The sequence below is a fragment of the Meriones unguiculatus genome (assembly GCF_030254825.1).
Source record: "Meriones unguiculatus strain TT.TT164.6M chromosome 13 unlocalized genomic scaffold, Bangor_MerUng_6.1 Chr13_unordered_Scaffold_39, whole genome shotgun sequence".
NCBI lineage: Eukaryota > Metazoa > Chordata > Mammalia > Rodentia > Muridae > Meriones > Meriones unguiculatus.
Window position 1 is genome coordinate 1,951,833 of NW_026843648.1, and position 24,663 is coordinate 1,976,495.

General features: G+C 40.1%; 1 protein-coding gene across 1 annotated transcript in view; it reads left to right on the top strand.

The window, feature by feature from the left end:
- Window positions 1-18,956: 18,956 nt before the first annotated feature.
- Window positions 18,957-24,663, top strand: part of LOC132651039 (zinc finger protein 436-like) — a gene marked incomplete at its 3' end in the record, with an annotated part of 29,033 nt that continues 23,326 nt past the window's right edge. Inside the window, exon 1 of the mRNA XM_060376351.1 lies at window positions 18,957-19,032. Within this exon, the coding sequence (XP_060232334.1) occupies window positions 18,957-19,032 (76 nt within the window). The remainder of the gene's footprint in view (window positions 19,033-24,663) is intronic.

The following is a 24,663-nucleotide window of genomic DNA, read 5'->3' on the forward strand; positions in this document are numbered from 1 at the left end:
AATTTTGGTTGAAAGTCTATTTTATTAGATATTAGAATAGCTATTCCTGCTTGCTTCCTGGATCCATTTGCTTGAAAACCTTATTCCTGTTGCAACATCCAAGGAATTTTCCCAGAGATTAGCTGGGTGCTCTGAGGTTGGACCCAACTGTTTCCCTCATCATTGGCTTTCTTCTTACCTTGAAAACACAGTCAGTGGCTTTGGGGGCCCACTGATCCAACTATTGGTCACTTTGCAGTCTCTGCTACCCAACTTATCAGACACAGTGTGCAATCAGCCCAGCCATCTGGGATATATTTTTAGTTTTTACTGAATTTTTATTGTATGCATGAATATGCACCTCTTGTGTGCCTAATCCTCACAGTAGTCTAAAGTTGTCTTCAGAACTGATGAACATATAGCAAGTGAAAGTAGCAGGTCCCAGGTAAACACTAACAATTGAGCCCAATTATTTGCAAGAGCAGTAAGAGCTCCTCACTCCTGAGCCATCTCTCCTATCTTATGTTGCTTTATGATTAGCATTTACACTGCTAATATTTTTGTCTTCTATTTTTACCTGTTTAAACATGCATTCCTTTTTAGTAAGATATTGAAGTTACAGTTTAAGCTGGGGCAGTGCAGATTTCTGGAAAATAAATATACAACAGGAGTGAATGTATAATTCCTTGTAGAAGCTTCAGTAAAGACCTCTGAGTTCTTTCAATATTTTGTGTTTGTTTGATTGACTTTTAGGGGAGGCTCTGTCTTACTATATACGTCTGGCTGTCCTAGAACTCTTTAAATAGATAATGCTGACATCCAGTTCAATAAGATGCACCTGCATCTGCCTCCTGAGTGATGGAATTGAAGGCATGACAGAATACACCCAGCTTGTCCACCATTTTTTGTAGTTAGTAACTGTTAATAAATTTCTCTGATTTGTACTTAGTATTGTTCATCTGTTAATTTCTCTCTGTGTGTGTCTCTGTCTCTATGTCTCTGTCTCTCTATTTCACACTCTTCTCTCTGTTTGTCTTTGTCCACATTAATTTCCATGTCTATTCCAAAGCGATATCGTCTTCAAAAAGTTCAGATATGATACAGTTAAAACTTGTTATTCCGTTTTCTTCTAAAATGACTTAGTGATAACATTAACATTTCTTTTTTAATAGAAAAGTTTTAATCTTTATTTTTAATCTATAGACTACATTATTTAGTAAGGAGGATATACAAAACAATGATCAAAGAATAATCATGTGTTCTATTCCTTTTCTTTTGTCTGGTCACTCAGAAATATGATGTTATTGGCTATGATTGTTGTTGCGTGCCACTCACATTATTTTTATCCATGTATTCACTGTAGTCCACTTTCCCTTCCACAAATATATGAGTCCCCTCTTCACATACTGATATGCCACATCCCTGAGCCCTGGTCAAAACATAATATTCAGTACCATGTTGTCTTTTGACTGATGTTACCCATCTGTTCAGTGTCCCCTGATCAACACATCTCACTTGTTGCTATATAAAATATCATGACTGTGTTTTATCCTTCCACCTGTCTCATGACAGGGTCCTGACCTTCTCACCCAAGTAACTGAAGATGATTCATAGATTGATCAAGAACCCAACTAATGGCTACTTTATATTCATGTCTTACAAACTGATGAAAAACAGGTTTTTGAAGCACGCCTATGTTTTTTTTTCTTTTTTTTCAGTCTAACCTTTAGGCTTTTTCATCTCCCCTACTTCACATCATGCACAGCACCCAACTGTATAACATTCACACTTCTGTGTCAGAAAATAAATTGAAGAAGCAGTAGAATTATATGATTATATTGACAATGAAGTATAAATAATATTGTTGCCACTGTTTCTGTTGTACAATGTATTGCATAGTTTAGAATTCGTTGACCTTCAATGATGTGCATGTGAAATTCAGCCAAGAAGAGTGGGCCTTGCTGGAACCTTCCCAGAAGCAACTCTACAAAGATGTGATGCTAGAGACCTGTGAAAACCTCACTGCTATAGGTAAGACTGCAATTTTTCTTTCACTTTTAAAATAAAGAGACAACTTTTACTTTGTTATTGATCCTCTTCTGCAATTTTCTTTCACTTTTAAAATAAGGAGACCAGTCTTACTTTGTTATTGATCCTTTTCTATAATTCCAATTGAGAATGAGGAGGAATGAGGTAAATAAATCATGCATGGTTCTAAGGGTCACAGAAGATAGTGATTTAAGTTTTGCCTTAATAATAACATGATATTTCCAATAATATATATTTTCTTGTACTATATTTTAGGCTACAATTGGGATGACCATAATATTGAAGAACATTTTCAAAGTTCTACAAGTAATAAAAGGTAACTTTATGTGCATGTTGATACATATATAAATCTTAAATTTTAATGTGTCTTGGAAGTCTGGTGTTTTTTGTTTGTTTGTTTGTTTATTGGCTGCTTTTTATTTTCTGTTTTTGAAATAGATTTTTTTTCTGGGTATCTGTGACTTTCTTTAACTTGCTTGTTAGACCAGCCTGACCTCAAAATCACACAGATCTGCCTGCTTCTGCCTCCACAAGTGCTGGAATTGAAGGCATGTACCAGCACACATGGCTGTGTCCTGGAAGTTTTAAAGAAAAGCAACAGTGTAAAAACAGCATTGCTTTAAGTGTACTGATGATCATTAAATTCTCATAATTCCATGTACTTCAATGTCAGGTATCTGATTTGTGTTTACAAGGCACTCCCCTAAGATAGAAGAAAGTGAAATAATATTGTAACAAAAATACCATTTGAATCATATGGACATTACAGCTACTGACTTAAACTGCCAATCTGTTTAGTCTCATTCTATCTACTCAGATATTGTAAGAGGTATACACACTGAATTGGTGATTAGTATGTGTCCAAAACCTTCTAATAAGCAAAAATTACATAGTAAAACCAGTGTTACTAATTTTTGTGCAGTAACATTGTAAAGTTTAGTGAAAGGAGCAGCTTATGAGAATCAAGAATATTGTTGTGGGGAAACCTTAATCCCTATATGACATGTCTATGATGAACAAAAACAAACTGTGTTAATTCAATGTGGGAATCTTTATTATTTTTGTAAATTAAACTGGTATATCATATGTCAAAATGATTCTAAGACACATGAGCATACGGTTATTGAAAGAAGCAGTGTCCCTGTCTTTCTCCAAGAACAATTGATTTGGTAGTAGTCCCCATTGTGAGTAAATTTTCTGAATGTGATAAATGGTTACTGTTAATTGGTTTTGCAACTTCACTGAGAATTCATCAGCAAACTCATTTTGCTGAAAATACCTATGGATACTAGGAATTTGGAACTTCTGCTTGTCTTGGCTCACTTTGTAAATAAAGTATCATTCATACAGTACAAAAATTTGTGAATGGGATTGCTGTGGTAAAACTCTGAAGGCTTACAATACTCTTCATATATAGGAGAAAACCTCTCATAGAAAAATGATGCTATAAAAGTGATTCACATAACAAATGCTCTTACCATCACAGGGATCTTCAAAAATACCCATAATGAAGGGGAATATCGTGAATGTGAATAAAGTGATAAAACTTTAAAATTTGATTCTTCTTTACCATTAGACCAAATTATGAAATCAATTCATATAGATAAATATATTTATTAGTGCAATGAAATGACTGTGGTAAATCTTTCACATGTGCCAATTTTGTTTGCAGGCATGAAAGAAGTCATACTGGAGAGAAACCCTTTAAATGCACTCTATGTGGTAAAGCCTTCCCTATATCACTGTTCTCATATGGCATAAAAGAATACACACTGGAGAGAAGCCTTACAAATGTAATCAATGTGGTAAAGCCTTTGCAAAAAGCAGTCAGCTCATACGGCATAAAAGAACACATACTGGAGAGAAACCTTATGAATGTAACCAGTGTGCCAAAGCCTTTGCAGAAAACAGTACTCTCTTAAGCCATAAAAGAACACACACTGGAGAGAAACCTTATGAATGTAACCAGTGTGGTAAAGCCTTTGCACAAATCAGTCATCTCATAAGACATAAAAGAACACATACTGGAAAGAAACCTTATGAATATACCCAACGGGATAAAGCCTTTGCACAGCAGAGTAGTCTCTGAAAACAGTAAAAGACACATAGTGGAGAGAAGCCTTGTGAGGGTAATTAGTGTGATAAATCCTTTGCATATAACAATTATCTCCTAAGACAACAACACATTCTGGAGGGAAACCATATGAATATAACTATGTGGCAAAGCCTTTGCACATAACATCTCCTAATATATAAAATAATACATACTGGAAAGATGTCTGACTGTAACCAATTTGAACAAACTTTTGGACTTCAGAATAATCTCCACACTCATGAAAGAAATCCTAATGGACAGAAAGCCTGTGAGTGCTTTTAACATGGTGAAACCATTCCACATTTGTATAATCTTCATCATCATGAAAGGATTCATACTAGAGAGAAAACTTATGAATGTTTTAAAATGGTGAGGACTTGCACAAATCTAGAGTCATCATCATCATAAAAGTATCCTCACTGGAGAGGAATTCTGTGAGTATAAGCAATGTGGAAAGGCCTTTGTGTACTTTGGTCCACTGAGATCCAACAGAACTGAAAAACTAGCTCAATGGAAATGACCTCCCTTTTCTGAAGGGGAAAGGGAATAGGTGCAATAGGAATGGAGGGTAGTACTGGGGGAGAGAAGGGAGGGGAACTACGATTGGAATTTAAAGTAAATAAACTTATTTTTAAAAAGAATACAATGAATGGTGAATATCAATTACATGCAACAGTATTATATAATAAGGTGTTTAGGGGAGCCTTATTGATTATCCTGATTCTCAACATTTATTGTTTTCAATTGCCTCACTTTACACAAGAAACTTTTAGTCCAGTGGATGAATATGTAAGGAATGGTGAACTAACACCAGCCAGGAAGTTCTCTGAGAGAATCACAAAGGTGGTAGCCTGTAGAAGTTTCTTTTGTTCACATACCTATTGTTCCAGGGGAACTATTGAAAAACATCACAACCCACACTGAATTTTGAGATATGATGGAGGAGGCTTTCTTTTCCAAGTATGAGCCTGATTCTGGCCTAGATGTGGAACCTTGTCAAGGGTGAGTTTTCTCTGCCTGGCTTCTTCTGGAAAGTGTCTTTAGACATAGATACCACCAACCATATTTGATAGATATAACTCCCCTCTCTTCAAATATAGGATAATTTGGTTCTGTGTTCTTGTTCTTCTTGTTCATATGATAGGAATGTGCTGTTTAATGCAAATTGAGCATCCTTGAATTGGCTAGTATTAAACAATTATCTACACCAATGCTTGAAGCATCCCAGTCACTCCCCAAGGGGTATAAGACTCTGTTTTCTGGAATTAAAGTTGAACTTACTTTCTGAGGTGGTTCCCAGATTGGCAGATCACTGTTATGCTTGCAGGCTTTCCAAGCTTTATACCTCATCTTCTTACCCTGGTGCCTTCCTGGGCTGGTGGGAAACAGCCCTCCAGACAGCAAGAGAATCATGTTCTCTGAAATTCTTGTAATAAAATGTTTCAAAGTTCATAGCATTTCAATTTCACATGATTCTGGATGTGAGATGGTAAATCAAACAGTGTCTTGGGGGTAGGACTCTTTAAAATGAGTTATACCTAGTGTTTATTTCACGGTAAGTTTGAAGGCAAGCTTCATGGTATGAAATCTTCTGAGGTGAGTACAGTGGCCTATGGAAAATAAATAAGAGCAGACATTTTTTTTTCTGTTTTTAATAGCTGAGTATTGTTCTTATCATGTATAGGTGGATGGCAGAGGAGAGGAACTCCCCTTTGGTATGGACTAGGGAAAGGGGAGGAGAGAAAGATGGAGGGAGGGTGGGACCAGAAGGAGTTGAGAGAGTGAACTTCAATCAGCATATATAATGAATAAATTGTGAAAAAATAAAAACATTTAATAAAATAAAAAATAGTCAGAAAAATAATCAAAATAGTAAAAAGTTGAGTCCAGTTTAGGTAACCGCCCTCCCTCATAGAAAAGAAAGAAGATATATACAAAGAAGAGAAAAACAGAATCTTTGTCTTTGCCACCTTTCTTCCCTGTGGGCTCACTTGATAATCATTATCCAAGGGAAACAATTCTTCTCTCTCTGAAGTTTGTGTTACCATAGAAGTAGGATTCAAACCTGAAACTAATGGCAGAGGTTCCTAGTTAACATATCAAATCAAACCTACCTGCAATTTTCTCCCAGCAATCCTTCAGTTCTTCCATGTTACCTGTTCCTCCAGGATAGTGTAGCCTATGAAATGCCCTGAATTCTCCTTCCCAGGGCCTGAGCTAACCTTACTCCCCCCCCCGCACCCATATATAGGCAAACTATTTTGGCTACCTGGTCTTGTCAAGAGTCATGCAGGAGCAACAGCAGAACAGCTGTAGAAATCATGGAATATGGCTCTCCTGTTAGCATACTCATGTTGAGTTTGTCTTGGAGAAGCATAATCCCATGAACTGCTTTTTCTGAGGACTTTGAACTCTTATATAGCATATCTCTGCTTGTTGTCCTTATGATGCCCATATTCCTCAAAACATGAGGAGCATGAAAGCTACAATGAGGTTTCTAGCCCATCACTGGGCAATATCACTGGCATTTAAAATTAACAATGCTTGATCTCTTTTCACATGTTTACTGGAGCAGATTAATGAATTAACCACTGCCCTTGAAAGGAGCCATAGATGTAGATATAATCACCATTATACTTAGAAAGAATATGGAAAAATAGATTTTTTAACAAGGTCAGGGAAGATGTTTTTGCTGATGGCTCTGGTGTAAAAATCTTAGAGAACAATTTAAAGTTAATAAAAGTACACTATTAATAGTAAAGCCAGGGATGTTTTACGGTTGATGAGCTGAAACAATAGTCCAACGTAGCATTGGCAGTCTGGGCGCTCTCAAACTGGGTCTAAAACTGAGAATCTCTAAAACTGAGATTCTCCTATATTTGTTTTTCCCCTCATATTCCTGATGATTTAATAAAAATGATTAATGAGTAGATGCACACCCCTTTAAGATTTAAAGTACAGGTGCCAGTGCCATGCCATTTTTTATTACTGTTGCTCTATAGTACTACTTGAGATCCATGATGAAATTACCACCAGGAAATATCTTATTGTACAGGCATGTTTTTTATCAATTCTGGGTTTTTTGTTTTCCATATGAAACTAAGAATTGTTCTTTCAAGGTCTGTAAAGAGTTGTGCTGGTATTTTGATTGTAATTCCATTGAGTCTACAGATTTCTTTTGGTAGAGTGGCCATTTTTTACTATGTTAATCCCACCAAACTTGGAGCATGGGATATCTTTCCATCTTCTGATATCTTCCTTGAAGTTTTATCTTTTGTATACAGGAAGGCTTCAGATATATTTTTTATTTAATTTTGTATCCAGCCATCGTATTGAAGGTGTTTATCAGTTGTAGGAGTTCCCTGGTTGAATTCCTTGGTTATTCATTTGTACTATCACATCATCTGCAACACATGCTGGATTGGATATGGAGAAAAGGGAACCCTCCTCCATTGCTGATGGAAATGTAAACTTGTACAACCACTTTGGAAATCAGACTGGTGCTTTTTCAGAAAATTATGAATAATGCTACCTCAAGATTCAGCTATACAACCACTGGGCATACACTCAGAAGATTCTCAACCATAGAACAAGGACATTTACTCAACTATTCTCATAGCAGCTTTGTTCATAATAGCCAGAATCTGGAAACAACCTAGATAATGTCCCACAATTGAGGAGTGGATACAGAAATTGTGGCACATTTACACAGTGCAGTACTACTTGCTATTTAATAACAAGGAAATCAGCAGGCAAATGGATACAACTAGGAAAGATCATCGTCAGTGAGGTATCAGACTCAGAAAGACATGGTATATACTCACTTCTAAGTGGATATAAGTCATGTAATATAGAATGAAGCATACAAAAATCTATAGTCCTGAGGAAGCTATCCAACACAGAGGACCCTAAGGAAGATGCTTAATCCTCATTCAGAAAGGCAAATGGGATAGACATTGTTAACATGAGAAGACAGGGAACAGGGCAGGAACCTACCACAGAGGGCCTCTAAAAGAATCTACCAAGCAGGGTATTGAAGCAGATGCTTAGACTGATAGCAAAACTTTGGGTAAAGAGCACAGAATCATATGGAAGATTCAGGAGATAAAGATCTGGATGGGCCAGACACTCCACAAGACCAACAGAGCAAACATAAATATGGGCCCTGGGGTTCCTGCTCCAACCAAGGACCATGCATGGAGAACAACTAGAGCCCCTGTTCAGATGTAACCCATAAGTATCTCAGTCTCCATGTAGATTTCCTAGTAAGGGTAGCAAGGGCTTTCTCTGACAAGAACTCAGTGGCTGGCTCTTTGATCACCTACTCCTGAGAGGTGCAGCCTTGCCAGACTATAGAAGAAGCAGGTGCAGCCATTCCTAGTGAGTTCAGATAAGATAGGCTAGTATAATATAGTAGGGGAGGAGGACTTCCCCTATAAGTGGACTAGGAGAGGGGTATAGAGAGAGAAGAAGGAGGTAGGTTGTGACAGGCAGAAGGTGAGGGGCGGGCCTACATTCAGTATACAAAGTGAATTAATTGTAATAATCAATAAAAATGTGTTTTTTTCCGGGATGACTGGACTTATGCAACTGTCTCCTAACAACAACTGAAAAGAATACTATTTCATTTCTACACATTTTCCTTTTCCTGTAATACTATTTATAATAAATACCCTCGATAAAATTCAGTGGTTTGTTATATATTCCTGGTATCATAATATAGCATAATATATTACAAATCAAAATTTGACATGTTAAGCATATAAAAATAGTTTATGAGAAAGTGGCTTGAATTTTCAAAAGAGCAAAGAGTGTTTACTTAAAATTCTGGAGGGTGAAAAATGGAAGAAAAAATGATGGAAGAATAAATAATAATATATAAATAAATTAATATTTCTTATATAAATTACATTTTGGTTACTGAGATTTTAAAAATATACACAGAACACTTTTTTCTTTCTTTCTTCTTATTATTATTAATTACACTTTATTCATTTTGTATCCCTCCATAAGCCCCTCTCTCTTCCCCTCCCGATCACACCCTTCCTCCCCTTTCTGCATGCATGCTTCTCCCCAAGTCCACTGATAGGGGAGGTCCTCCTCTCCTTCCTTCTGATCTTAGTCTATCAGATCACATCAGGAATGGCTACATTGTCTTCTTCTATGGCCTGGTAAGGCTGTTCGCCCTCAGGGGGAGGTGATCAAAGGGCAGGCCAATCAGATTGTGTCAGAGGCAGTCCCTCTTCCCATTACTGTGTAACCCACTTGGACACTGAACTGCCATGGGCTACATCTGTGCAGGGGTTCTAAGTTATCTCCATGAATAGTCCTTGGTTGGAGTATGAGTCTCTGGGAAATTCCTTGTGTTCAAATTTTCTTGTTCTGTTGCTCTCCTTGTGGAGTTCCTCTCCTCTCCAATTCTTGCTATTTCCCACTTCTTACCTAAAATTCCATTCACTCTACCCGACAGTTGGCCATCAGGCTCAGCATCTGCTTTGATAGTCTGCAGGGCAGAGGCTTTCAGAAGCCCTCTGTGGCAGGTTCCTAGGTTCTTTCCTGTTTTCTTCTTCTTCTGATATCCATCCTCTTTTCCTTTCAGGATGGGGATTGACCATTTTAGTTAGGGTCCTCTCTTTTGTTTAGTTTGTTTAGATGTACTGATTTTAGTGGGTTTATCCTATGTTGTATGTTTATATGAGTGAGTATATACCGTGTGTGTCTTTTTGATTCTGGGACAACTCACTCAGGATGATCCTTTCCAGGTCCCACCATTTACCTGCAAATTTCATGATTTCCTTATTTTTCATTGCTGAGTAATACTCCATTGTATAGATGTACCACAATTTCTGCATCTATTCTTCAGTTGAGGGGCATCTGGGTTGTTTCCAGCTTCTGGCTATTACAAATAAAGCTGCTACAAACATGGTTGAGCAAATGTCCTTTTTGTGTACTTGACCCTCTTTTGGATATATGCCTAGGAGCAGTATGGCTGGATCTTGAGGAAGCGCTATTCCTAGTTGTCTGAGAAAGCACCAGATTGATTTCCAGAGTGGTTGTACAAGTTTACATTCCCACCAGCAGTGGAGAAGGGTTCCCCTTTCTCCACAACCTCTCCAGCATGTGTTGTCACTTGAGTTTTTGAAATTGGCCATTCTGATGGGTGTAAGGTGAAATCTCAGGGTTGTGTTGATTTGCATTTCCCTAATGGCTAATGAGGTTGAGCATTTCTTTAAATGCTTCTCTGCCATTTGATATTCCTCTACAGAGAGTTCTCTGTTTAGCTCTGTTCCCCATTTTTTAAGTGGATTGCTTGGTTTGTTGCTTTTCAGCTTCTTTAGTTCTTTATAGATACTGGATATGAGTCCTCTGTCAGATAAAGGGTTGGTGAAGATTCTTTCCCAATCTGTAGGCAGTCGCTTTGTTTTGATGACAGTATCCTTTACTTTACAGAAGCTTTTCAGTTTCATGAGGTCCCATTTATTGATTGTTGCTCTTAGAGCCTGTGCTGTTGGTGTTCTGTTCAGGAAGTTCTCTCCTGTACCAATGAGTTCTAGGGTATTCCAAACTTTTTTTTCTAGCCGATTTAATGTGTCTGGTTTTATGTTAAGGTCTTTGATCCACTTGGACTTCAGTTTTGTGCAGGGTGATGAGTATGGATCTATTTTCATTTTTCTACATGTAGACATCCAGTTAGACCAGCACCATTTGTTGAAGATGCTATCTTTTTTCCATTGTATGGTTTTGGCATCTTTGTCAAAAATCAGGTGTCCATAAGTGTGTGGGTTTATTTCTGGGTCCTCTGTTCGGTTCCATTGATCCACCATTCTGTTTCTATGCCAGTACCATGCAGTTTTTAAAACTGTTGCTTATAGTACAAGATCAGGGATGGAGATACCTCCAGAAGATCTTTTATTGTAGAGGATTGTTTTAGCAATTCTGGGTTTCTTGTTATTCCATACGAAGTTGAGAATTTTTCTTTCCAGGTCTCTAAGGAATTGTGTTGGCAATTTGATGGGAATTGCATTAAATCTGTAGATTGCTTTTGGTAAGATGGCCATTTTTACTATGTTAATCCTACCAAGCCATGAGCATGGGAGATCTTTCCATCTTCTCATATCTTCTTATAATTCTTTCCTCAGAGACTTATTTTTTTTTCATACAAGTCTTTGACTTGCTTGGTTAGGGATACACCAAGGTACTTTATTTCATTTGTGGCTATTGTGAAGGATGTTGTTTCTCTAATTTCTTTCTCGGCCCTTTTTTCTTTTGTATACAGGCATGCTACTGATTTTTTTGAGTTAATTTTGTATCCAGCCACTTTGCTGAAGGTGTTTATCAGCTGTAGGAGTTCCCTGGTAGAGTTTTTGGGGTCATTCGTGTATACTATCATATCATCTGCAAATAGTGATAATTTGACTTCTTCCTTTCCCATCTGTATCCCCTTGATCTCCTTCAACTGTCTTATTGCTCTAGCAAGGACTTCCAGCACTATGTTGAAGAGATATGGAGAGAGTGGGCAGCCTTGTCTTGTCCCTGATTTCAGTGGGATTGCTTTAAGTTTCTCTCCGTTCAGTTTGATGTTGGCTCTAGGCTTGGTGTATATCGCCTTTACTATGTTTAGATATGTGCCTTGTGTCCCTGATCTGTCCAATACTTTAAACCTGAATGGATGCTGGATTTTGTCAAATGCTTTTTCAGCATCTAGGGAGATTATCATATGTTTTTTTTTTATTTCAGTTTGTTAATATGGTGGAGCACATTAATGGATTTCCATATATTGAACCACCCCTGCATAACTGGGATGAAGCCTACTTGGTCATAGTAGATAATATCTTTGATGTGTTCTTGGATTCGTTTTGCAAGTATTTTGTTAAGTATTTTTGCATCAATGTTCATAAGGGAGATTGGCATGAAATTCTCTTTCTTTGTTGATTCTTTTTGAGGTTTAGGTACCAAGGTGACTGTGGCTTCATAGAATGAGTTTGGTAATGTTCCTTCTGTTTTGATTTTGTGGAATAGTTTGAAGAGAACTGGAGTTAGCTGTTTTTTGAATGTCTGGTAGAATTCTGCGCTGAAACCATCAGGTCCTGGGCTTTTTTTTTTTGGATGGGAGACTTTCAATGACTGCTTCTATTTCCTTGGGGGATATAGGACTATTTAATTGATTTACCTGGTCCTGATTCATCTTTGGTAAGTGGAATCGATCAAGAAAATTGTCCATTTCATTTAAATTTTCAAATTTTGTTGCGTATAGACTTTTGAAGTAAGTTCTATTTATTGTTTGAATTTCCTCAGTGTCTGTAGTTATGTCCAACTTTTCATTTCTGATTTTGTTTATTTGGATGGTGTCTCTCTGAGGCCTTTTAGTTAGCTTGGCTAAGGGTTTGTCTATCTTGTTGATTTTCTCAAAGAACCAGCTCTTGGTTTCATTGATTCTTTGAATTGTTTTGTTTCAAATTGATTGATTTCAGCCCTGAGTTTGATTATTTCCAGCCATCTATTCCTTTTTGGTGTGTTTGCTTCTTCTTTTTCTAGGGTTTTTAAGTGAGCCATTAAGTTGCTTGAATGCGCTGTCTCAATTTTCTTCTTGAAGGCACTTAGTGCTATGAACTTTCCTCTTAGCACTGCCTTCATTGTGTCCCACAAGTTTGGGTATGTTGTGTCTTCATTTTCATTGAGTTCTAGGAAGATTTTAATTTCTTTCTTTATTTCTTCCCTGACCCAGCTGTCTTTTAGTAGCAAGTGGTTCAATTTCCATGTATGTGTAGGCTTTTTGCTATTTCTGTTGTTATTGAGGTCTAGCTTTATTCCATGGTGATCAGACAGGATACAAGGGATTATTTCAATCTTCTTGTATCTATTGAGGCTTGCTTTGTGACCAATTATGTGGTCTATTTTGGAGAAGGTTCCATGAGGTGCTGAGAAGAAGGTAAATTCTTTTTTGCTTGGGTGTAATAGTCTGTAAATGTCTGTTAGGTCCATTTGATTTATGACCTTTGTTAGAGATATTGTTTCTTTGTTTAATTTCTGTTTAGTTGACCTGTCCTTTGTTGAGAGTGGGGTGTTGAAGTCTCCCACTATTAGTGTGAGGGGATCTATGTGTGGTTTAAGTTTCATCAATGTTTCTTTCTCAAATGTGGGTGCCCTTGTATTTGGGGCATAGATGTTCAGGATTGTGATGTCTTCTTGGTGGAATCTTTCCTTGATGAGTATGAAGTGTCCTTCCCCATCTCTTTTGATTAATTTTGGTTGAAAGTCTATTTTATCAGATATTAGAATGGCTACTCCTGCTTGCTTCTTGCATCCATTTGCTTGGAAAATCATGTTTTAATCATATATACATGTATATATGATTAAAATAAAAATGTGAGCCAGTCTTTGTGGCACATATCTCGAATCCCATCTCTTCAGGAGACACAGCGTGCTGCTGTGTAACTTCAATGTCATCCTGGTCTACAAAGCAAGTCCAGGACATGCATGGCTACAGAGAGAAACCTTGTCTTAAAAAACAGGCTAGATGTGTGCCTAGATATGTCTGGAATCACATAGTGTGACTAGGCTATAGCTAAGTCTTGCCAGGTATGGTGGCACACATCCTTAGTCCTATAACTTGAGATGAATGTAGATCTCTGTGAGTTCAAGGTCAGCCTGGTTTACAAAGGGAGTCCTGGACTGGCAATGATGCACTGAGACACCATGTCACAAAAATAAAACATTAAATTAAATTAAAAATTTCAAAGCCTGGACGTTGGCAAATGCCTCTAATACTAGCACTATGACTGGCAGAAGGAAATGGATCTGTGTTAGTTCAAGTCCTGCCTGGTCTAAAAAGAATGACAGGTCAGTCAAGGCCATACAGAAAATCTCTTTCTCAAAAACCAACATCCTGGGATGTAAACAAAAAACTTCTAGTATCTGAAGGTTGTTTCTTTTTTTTCACTTTTTAAAATTTGTTTTTGTCAATTATAGTTTATTCTCATTGTATCTATGCTGTAGCTCCATCCTTCGTCCCCTCCTTTACCCAACCTCCTAACTTCCTCCCATTTCTGTCCCCAAGTCCACTGATAGGGGAGGTCCTCCTCCACTTCCATCTGACCCTAGCCTATCAGATTTCATCAGAACTGGCTGCATTGTCCTCCTCTGTGTCCTTCCCCCCCCAAGGGGAGGTGATCAAAGAGCCTGACAGTGAGTTCATAACAGAGACAGTTCCTGTTCCCATTACTAGTGGAATGAAGTTCCCATTCCACTCACTTGGAGACTGAGCTGCCATGGAATATATCTAGGCAGGAGTTGAAGAGGTTCTATGTTATCTCCATGCATGGTCTTTGGTTGGAGTATCAGTCTCAAAAAAGACCCCTCTGCCTAGTATTTTTTCATCTGTTGCTCTCCTTGTGGAACTCCTGTCCCCTCAAAAGTCTTACTTAGTCATCAGGTAAATGCAAATCAAAATGACCCCAGGTTATCACATTAAACCTATCAGAATGGATAAGATCAAAAACTCAAGAGACAACACATGATGGAGAGGATGTGTGGAAAGGGGTACACTCCTCCAGTTCTGGTGGGAATGTAAACTTGTACAACCACTTTGGAAATCAATCTGGCAATTTCTTAGAAGATTAGGAATACTACCTCATGATCCAGCTATACCACTCCTAAGCATATATCCAAATTTTGATCAAGTATACAACAAGGGCATTTGCTCAACCATGTTTGTAGCTACTTTATTTGTAATAGCCACAAGCTGGAAACAACCCAGGTGCCACTCAGTTGAGGAATGGATACAGAAATTGTGGTACATTTACACAAGGGAATACTACTCAGCATTTAAAAATAAGGAAATCATGAAATTGGCAGGCAAATGGTGGAATCTAGAAAAGATCATCCTGATTGAGGTATCCTAAAAGCAGAAAGACACACAGGGTATATACTCACTCATAAGTGGGTATTAGACATATAATACAGGATAAACGTGCTAATATCTGTACACCCTAAGAATTTAATCATGAAAAGAAACATGGCTTTGGATGAAGTAAATTATTTACTATGTTCACTTATAATGTAATGGAGGAGGTCACCAATTGTGGTTTGTGTTCTATATTTTGAAACATTGGTGTAGGTATTGAAGTTTGCTGTATGCATATTGAATCCAATCACAGAAGCTTATTTGGTCTTTCTGATACTCTTTCTGTGGCTGTTGTTGATCTAATGCATTTCTACTTGGTGATAGGTATTTTTCTGCTGCAAAGTATAGAATGGGATTCCCATCATCTATATAATCCATTGCTTATTAATATTAGGTAAAGTGTGAAAATGCTTTTCAATGAAGGGTCTCTGAGAAAGTGTGCTGATTTTTTTTAATTTTCACAAATTCCTCTAAGATGTTTGTTTTCAAGCCTGATTTGGATGTCAGTAATTAGGCAAAGCTACATTTGAAATCTTGATTATCATGTGTCAGCCATCTGAGTACACATCCAAGGGTGGAAGATGTTCCCCAATGTGTTCTATTTTTACCAACATTAATGTTAAAATGCTTACTAGTGTGTATGAATGTATGACTATATATATATGTACAGTTTGAAGTTCCATTCTTCTTCATGTTCCCATTAGTTAATATATGGCACCTAATGTTGAAGTACTGCCTTCTGAATGAATTAGCTAGAGGTGCTAAATAATGTAACAGCAATCATATTTATTTCAAGAAAGGATGTTGTGGTGTGTAATGTTATTATGGATTCTTAGGCCATGACAGATGTGTGAAGACCTGGTGACAGCTTTGTGAGGCTTATTTTGGTCATTGTTATACGATGTTCAAAGTCATGTTGCCAGTTTTGCTTACCACAGACATTCTCCACTGATTTCATTGATACTCAAATAACCTTAAATGAGATATTACATCAGTAAAATATTGTCTTCTATCCAGATTATAAACTTATTGTTATATAAGGATGGAAGAACATGAAATAATTTGAATAATAAATGCTATTTCCAAATTAAAATTATATAATCCTTTCGTGTTTTGGAATATGTTTGTTCACTCTTAGGAGTAAAGACTTGCTCATGACACTGTCTCAGATCTATAAGTGAATGTCAGAGAACTGTTTCAGTGGGAATAGTTGGTTGTTTCTGAGCCTGATAATTTGAACTCAATTTCTGGGTAGCCCATATTACTCCTATAGATTTTTCTAATATTTCTATACTTGGGCATTTGTATATACAAATTCACACACCAGCACATACATAAATCATTTTTAAACCTAAATAAGGGCCAGTTTTTTCACTGGTCAAAAGACTCTTTGGGTTTCATGTTGAAAACTCATATATGGGATGTAAGGAGATAGCAAACAGCAATAAGTTGTCCTCTCACTGGCAGATACATACTCAAACATTTTTCGATGTATGAAATTAAAGCAAAGGAGAAAACTCACCTATTGACAACATCAGAAATGATTTGCAGTTGTAAATAAATGTAGATATTGAAGACTTATTACTGTTCATTAAAAGAAAAATGGTAGCTTTGTACATCTTATTTTATCCTTTCATTCCTTGATTCAAGAATAGGTCATTAAAATATCTTAGCTTGGCTCAGAGGTGCATCTCTGTCATCCTAGACCTGGGAGTCCATGGTAAGCTAATCTTTCTGAGACTGTGGTCAGCTTGGTCAACAAAGTGAGTTCTCTTTTGTATTTGTTCGTTCATTCATTCATTTGTTTGTTTTTTAGACAGAATTTTCTTGTGTAGCCTTGGCTGTCCTAGACTCACTTTGTAGACCTGGCTCAAATTCAGGTCTCTTCTTCCATGAGTGCTGGGATTACAGATGTGTGCTACCATGCTCGGCTCCAAATATTGAGTTCTAAATCAGGCATGACTATGTAGAAATATCATGTATTTAAATGATCCCCAAAAATGTACTCTATATCTCAAATTATAGGGTTTCTCCCCTTCAGGTACAGTGCCCAAGGAGCTGAGTCCTGGTACTGTTCCTGGTCCTGGTCCTCAGAGCCTAGCCTTCAGCCCAGCTGTGGCCCCAAAAGTCCGCTGTCAAGTGCTGGCCTTCATGGGCTTTCTCTCTGGGGCTCAATCTATCCCATTAGACTCCTTGGGCACCAACTACACACCTGGCAACATCTTCTATAGATGGATGCACATGCCCAACTCGCGGGAAACTCTTGACAAAAATAGGCTTCATACCCCTTGTCACAGCCCAGACCACAGCCCAGGAATTTGGGCCCACTGTGGGCTGATGGGGAGGCCCCATCTCCGAATACATCACTTAAGATAAGTAAGCAACACCTTTCTAATAATAATATGAAACCAACAACAATATCGCAAGAGTAAAAAACAGCAATTTAAAAATACAGAAAATTAAGGGAACCTTTTCTCTAAGGGGAGCAGGCGCTGGGTGCAGCCCAGCCAGCAATTGTACCAACTATATGTCCACCTCGGGCAGCTAGGACATGGGCTCAGGTGCCCCCAAGTGTGCCACAGTGGAGAGAAATAGTAGCTCATCCATCAAGTGCACAATGGACTGCACGTCCTCTGATGCTAAAGCCAGAGGTTGCACTGGTCCAGCTTTTGGCAAGATTGGGGGACCCGCAGCCATGGGATCCAGGAGCTCACTATCCTCTTGGGGCTCCTGCCCCTGAAGCCGGTCTCAGTGTCTCCTGTATCCCCAAGGACTCCTGCATGTGCAGGCTGCAGTCAAGGACGCAAGGATCTGAACACAGAAGAGGGTGAGCCATCAGCCGGGATAGGGGGACTGCCTGAAGGCACCCAAAAAGGTGTGAGCTCTCCCAAGATGGTATCTACTTGCCAGGGAAGGCGCAGTCCGCTCTCCTGCCTGCAGGACGGTCAAGTTGACTGGCGTCCAGTTCTACTCTCCTGGCAAGAGCTTCAGGACACATTCCCAGTGAGACCCAGGGATGGAACCAGCTGCAGGTTCTCCAGACACCTCCCCGAGCTCTTCCTCCTCCTGCTCTTCCTCCTCCTCCTTCTCTTCCTTCTTCTCCTCTTCCTCCTCTTCATCTTCCTCCTCCTCCTCCTCCTCGGGCTTCATCCTCCTGACCTTCTGCTCCTCCATTGCCAGAAGGATCTCCCCGGCCTGGCGGTCCAACTCTGCAGTGAGCACATGGATCCTGGCATTGTCCAGCAGCCGCCTCATGATGGTCAGGTCCGGAGCCCCACAGATATCCTGGGGGAATCTCTGTAGCCACTGGGACAGGAACGAGAAGATAACCCTGCGGGCAAGAGCAGGACAGAGGGACTTGGGGTCGGGAGCCTGGCCTTGCTTCTGGGCTACGGGGGTGGGGGACATGGGTGTCCACCAGGGCCCTTCCTCTCCTGTTCCTCCCTCTGCTGCTCAAAACCCAGGAGCCCGGTGGGAGACCTCTGTACTCCACCAGCCGGCGAGGTTGTGGGGACAGTCCCTAGGGCAAGAACCCCAAAGGCGAGGCTTCTGGCCGTTATTGGTCCTCCATCCTGGCCATCCCAAATGCTCCTCCCCACTTACCTCCCCCTCCAAACAAGCTCACTCACATCCTTGTTTTCTGGTCCTCCTCACATTCGGGCCTGAAGGATCTATACCTGTGACAGTCCACAGGGATGCCACCCCTAAGGCCCATGTCCCCAACCCACCCAGATGTCTAGAGGGAGATATTCAAATCTTCCTAGGAAGGGGTTTGGGGGTGCTGGGGACTCCATTTATCCCAAACACCACAGATGGGGTCCAGAATCCTTTATCCAAAGGATGCTCAGGGCTTGAGAAAGGGTGGTGTGTGACACTCCCTGGGGAAGGTGAATGGCACCTGCTAGAGCCCCACCCCTGCCCCAATCGCCCATGTATGGCTATGTCACTTTAAAGGGCCAGGCCCGGAACCTAGGCTGCTGCGACACAGTCGTCTGGTTCTGTGAGGGCACAGGCCCTAGAAAACAGCAGGAGGAGGTCTGAGGGCTGGATCCCTGGTGGAGCCGCTCGACTGCCTTTTCAGGATCAGGTCCAGAAAACCTTTCCAGTGGTCGCAAACTTTGGATAAAGGGCCAGAAATAGTGGTGGGAAAATAGGGGATCATCTGGTCCACGAAGTTCACGCCATCATTCCTGAGAAATGGGGATACCATGCAAGAAGGCTAGCTTCCTATTACTCTGAGGAAGGACCACGGCAGGAGGAAGGCTTGAAGTTTGCAAACTCCGAGGGGCACCAACGACCCCTTTCCCTACACTGAAAAGGGAAGCAGACATGAAACGTGTTCCTCAGTGACCCAACAGGAACATTCGCCCAGGCCGCAACCGCGGTGGATGGGGGGTGGGAGTGGACCAGAAAGCTCCCCCACCACACAGCGGCCCTGATTACCTTGGTCTCACGGTGGGGAACAGGCCAGAAACGTGTCATTGAGCACACCATATGTCTCCAGCAGCGGCCCAGGCGACCACCATTGGCTTCCAAGAGACCTAAGCCTTTGGAGGTCTGGAAGCAGAACAACACACTCCTCTCTCCAGCTCCTCTGGACGAGCTGGTCTGTCCAGGCAGCTGTTGCTGCTGGCGTCTGGTTACCTGGCAACCAGTGTTCCGAGTTCCAACCAGAACAATGTTGAGGGAGCATGGTCACTTCCGGGAGTCACCTGCCCAAGCCTCGCCCTCATGGGCTCTCCCTGGGGGCCACCAGCCATGCAGGCTCTGCTGATTAAACCATCAACAATTCCAGAGAGAAATGATGGAGAAGTTGCCCCCCGTCACCACTAGAGGGCACAGAAGCACATGAGAGGGTGCAAGGATGAAAAGAACAGCAGCAGCATAGAGGGATGGCTATCATCCCTCTTTATTCTTTTATTATTATTATTATTATCATCATCATCATCATCATCATCATCATCATCATCATTCCTTTCTTCTTCCCTCGTATACTGCAAACAAATTCACCTTCTTTCATTTACCCTACTAAACTAAAATGTTCTCACGTCTCAGCCTTTGAATATGTATGTTCTTTATCCTTTCTGGGATGTTAGGTACCTCTTGCTTTCCTTTAGGTTTCATAGTGGAATTTATGTGCTGTATACATTTCTACGCATGGTCTATGGGTTTGTTTATGGTGGATTACCCCACAAGACGGTAAGCATATAGAGAAAGAGTAGTGTTTACATCAATCATTTTTGTGTGTTCAGGACTTAGCACAGTATTGGGTACCTAATTCACAGTAACTATCTGTGGAAGGACAATTAACCTTTTAAACAGTAAATTCCTTTAACAAAGTCTTCATAATCTGATAGTAAAACAGAATTCTCACCTAAAGGATGGAAGCATGTGGCAATTTATTTGTTAATGCCAGCCATTGTGCCATCTGTAAAAAACATTTCCTGAAGTCTTTTTATGTTATTCTGTTACTGCTGTTACTAGGACAGCCTCCTCTATGCCTGTTGCCTTCTCTGTGTTCTCTTTAATTTATCCCATAACAAGTTACTTCCTTTAAGCTTTAGTGAGGTTTAGCATCTGGCTTTATTATATCCAAAGACTATCTGTTTCTGCCTGTTTTGTACACAAGGTAAGAATACAACTCAGAGGTAGAAAATTTGCTTCACATATAAGGGGTAAGGAAGGAGGAGAAAGGGGAGGAGAAAAAAAGGAACAGGAGAAGCAAAACATTGCTTTTCTTTATGCAGATGCCCTGCCTTAAATACAGGGGTTAACAGTCTTCCTGTCTCTGCCTTTCAAACAAGATAGAAATTCCAGATACAGCAACAGTGATACTTATTTGGTGTTAGTTTTTTTAACCTGGTCCCTCTCCTGACATTTACTCTGTACCTGTTTTATGTACATGTTCATTTTCTGGGAAGAATCTATATTTTCATTAGGTTTTATGAGAAGTCGTATCCTCAGAAAAAGTCATATCTTCAGAAATTTTCCTGGGCTTTGCATCCTACCATATGTATCCCTAGGAGCCCATATCTGCAAAGGTGATTATGTTCTCTCTATACATCATTTGATGTTATGACTTCAGGATGCATCTTGAACCTTGTTTTCAAGAGAATGTTGTAAACAAGCCTTAAGCTTAGCAGGCATTTTGTGCCTCATGAAAAAATTTCATCATAAAATGTCCTGTCTGAAAAGAACATCTGAGATCATTGTACAATGCACTCAGTTATTTCAATTTTAGTCATTAACATTATTAGTACTATTTACTGTTTTTCATTACTTTGTTAGAGCCCCAAATATGATGACTCTGGTGTAAGAGACTGTGTACACACTGTTAACTAAAAAAATAAAACCACACATTCAAAACAAGTAAAGCCTCCAAATATTGATAAGAATTAGATTTAGATTTAGTGTCCAAAAATAATTCAGTTGAAATGTGGGAAAGACATTGAAACACCATTATTCAGCAAACGTTTAGAGTATATATATATACATATATATATATATATATATTCATATATATACACACACACATATATATGTATATACTTGTAAATATGATGAAAGGAATGTACACATAAACACAACTTAAAAATTCTTGGCACACAGTATATAATCACTCATATAGACATATAATATAGGATAAACCTACTGAAATCTGTACATGTAAAGAAACTAATCAAGAGGGAGGATCCTGACTAAAATGCTCAATCCCTATCCTGTAAGGCAAAGAGGACAGACATCAGAAGAAGAAGAAAACAGGAAACAAGTTAGGAACCTGCCACAGAGGCCCTCTAAAAGGCTCTGCCCTGCAGACTATCAAAGCAGATACTGAGACTTATGGCCAACTGTTGGGCAGAGTGCATGGAATCTTATGAAAGAAATGGGAAATAGTAAGATCTGGAGAGGAGAGGAACTCCACAAGGAGAGCAACAGAATGAGAAAATTTGAACATTGGGGTCTTTCCAGAGACTCATACTCCAACCAAGTACCATGCATGGAGATAACCTAGAACCCCTGCACTGATGTACCCCGTGACAGTTAGTGTCCAAGTGGGTTACATAGCAATGGGAAGAGGGACTGCCTCTAACATAAACTGATTAGCCTGCTCTTTGATCACCACCCCATGTGGGGGGAGTAGCCTTACCAGGCCACAAAGGAAGACAATGCAGCCACTCCTGATGAGATCTGATAGACTAAGATCAGAAGGAAGGAGGGGGGACGTCCCCTATCAGTGGACTTGGTGAGGGGCATGAGTGAAGAAAGGGAAAGGTAGGTGGGGTTAGGAGGGGAGGAGGGAGGAGCTTATGGGGGGATACAAAGTGAATAAAGTGTAATTAATAAAACTTAAAAAGTTAAAAATATTTAACACAAAAATTTAATAAATAATAATAATAAAAGAGAATTCTTGGGCACACACACAAAAGTTGGAAATTCATTAAGCAGGATTTTTTTTTCCTTTTTGTTTTCTTGCCAGGAAAAGTTTGAACATGTCCCTCCCCTGCCCTCTTTTTATTCCCCTCCCCTCCCTTTCCCTTCTCTGCTTTCCTTGCTCAGTGTGAATTTACAAACATTGCACTTGAATGGATGCAATTCTGTGAAAGCATTGCCAAAAGGACCCCTGCAGCCTCACTTCTAAACCTTGAACCTCAAATGCATTCTAGCTATTTTTTTCTTGCACTGGTGATTAAGTAAAGCAACTCATTTTCTGGGGGTGGAGGGATAGATACCCAGACATAGTGAATTCCTCATCTACCCCTCCTCTTTCCCTATGCTTATGTCCTTTAGCACTTTGGGGAACACATTGACAGAGGTTCCCCACCCATGCACACCACAATCATACATGTGTTTTCTAAGTTTTCTAACAAAATTCTTTTAGTTGCCAGTATGAGACCTCGACTAAAAAAGAATTAGATTCATTCTCAGGTGACAATCTCATAAGTGCAGCCAGGCTAATAAGTGAGATGTCAAGGTTACTCAGGTGGGTATTCTTGGCACAGTGCCAGTACACAGGCTCAGACCCAGGAGCTCAGTGGAGCCAAGCCTTCCCTATTTGAGTTCGGTTCACTTCCCTGTTGAAGCCACCTATGGCTCAAAAAAAGAAGATTGTGGGATTGGGAGTGTATATCAGTTGATAAGAGGTGGAGCAGAAGGATCTGAAATTCAAGGTCATTTTATACCTGTTTAGTTTAAGGCCAGGCTGGGCTACAGGGGATCCTAACCAAATAATAAGAATAGTAATAACTACAATACCTTTCATCTAAGAGCATTATTTGACGGTCATTGTTCCAAGCCAGAGCTAACCTCAGGTCACCGACCTTCCTCATAGAGATAGCAAGGAGGCAACAAGGTCCAGCCCCGCAGGATTTTCTGCATATAGACCCCTCTCCAACCGAGGCTTCCTAGCCAAACCTGTGGAAATATGTGTTCCCCCTGGTGACCAGCTTGTAGTGTTGGGATCATGAGGAAGGCAAAGTCACAATGGAGCACAGCTGTTTGATCACTGGCCCACTGAAACTATCACAAGCAAACAAAACCACAAAGGAAAAAAAATGTACTGGGTAAAATGTGCTCAAAGAGAATGGAAGAAGGAGAAAATACCAAAACTCAGAACAGTGGCCTGTCTTTCTATGTGCCCTCTATCCTGTTCCATTAGTGATGGCCTACCCGAAATCAGGATCAGCCCAACTACACCAAAGTTTAGAATGGTGACCTGCATTCAACCAGACCAGAGAATGGAGCAGCAACATATCTGTTGATCTCTGCCAGACCAGAGGCCAAAGCACCAGGCAAACTCTGCCAGACCAGAGACCACAGCAGCAGCTATTCTCTGTCAGATTAGAGTCCAGAGAAGTAGCCAACCTCTGCCAGACTTAAGGCCAGAGCAGGGGCTAATCTCTGCTAAACCAGAGACCAGAGAACATTGGCAGAGGTGCCAAGCCTGGGGCTCCACATACTGTATCCATCCCTTGGCACCTCCTCGCCACTCTCACTGGTACCTGTGGAGCACGACTCAAGCTTCCCAGAAATGGGAAAGAATCAAGTCTAGAGGGATAGAAGGATTCCGCCCTATGTCAGTCCCAGAGACAAAAATTTGGCAGCGAGAGACAAAACAGTTAAGACAAGACACAAACAGCTAGATCCCATTGCTTGTGCAACAGAAAAATACACAGAGCCAGACAGCAGATTCCACCACTCTTACAGGGGAAAAAATGAAAGTAAGATATCAGCGAATCTCTGATGCAGGAGCTACCTGCATTGTCCTTGCCCAAAGATTCAGAGATCACAGAAAACAGGGCACTCTACCACCCTTTACAGATAGGGGCACATTCATCCTCTCTGAGGTCCAGAGATCACAGAAAACTCAGTGCTCGACTCCCTTTACAGATATGCCCCTTCTTTCAAGGCCCGCTCTGGCCCACAGCTGTCCAGAGCATCAGCTCTAACCTTTCTGACCACATAGATTATACATTTTGCCTCAAGGTCCAAAAAAAAAAAAAACAAAACTAGAGAAACACGGAGACAGACACAGACAGATACAGACAGAGTGCTCACTTGCTGGCTGTTGATCAGTTCCATAAGCCTGGGGTGCTTGGGAGCCTTAAGGATCCAATATGAGACCCCACATGTTATGCCC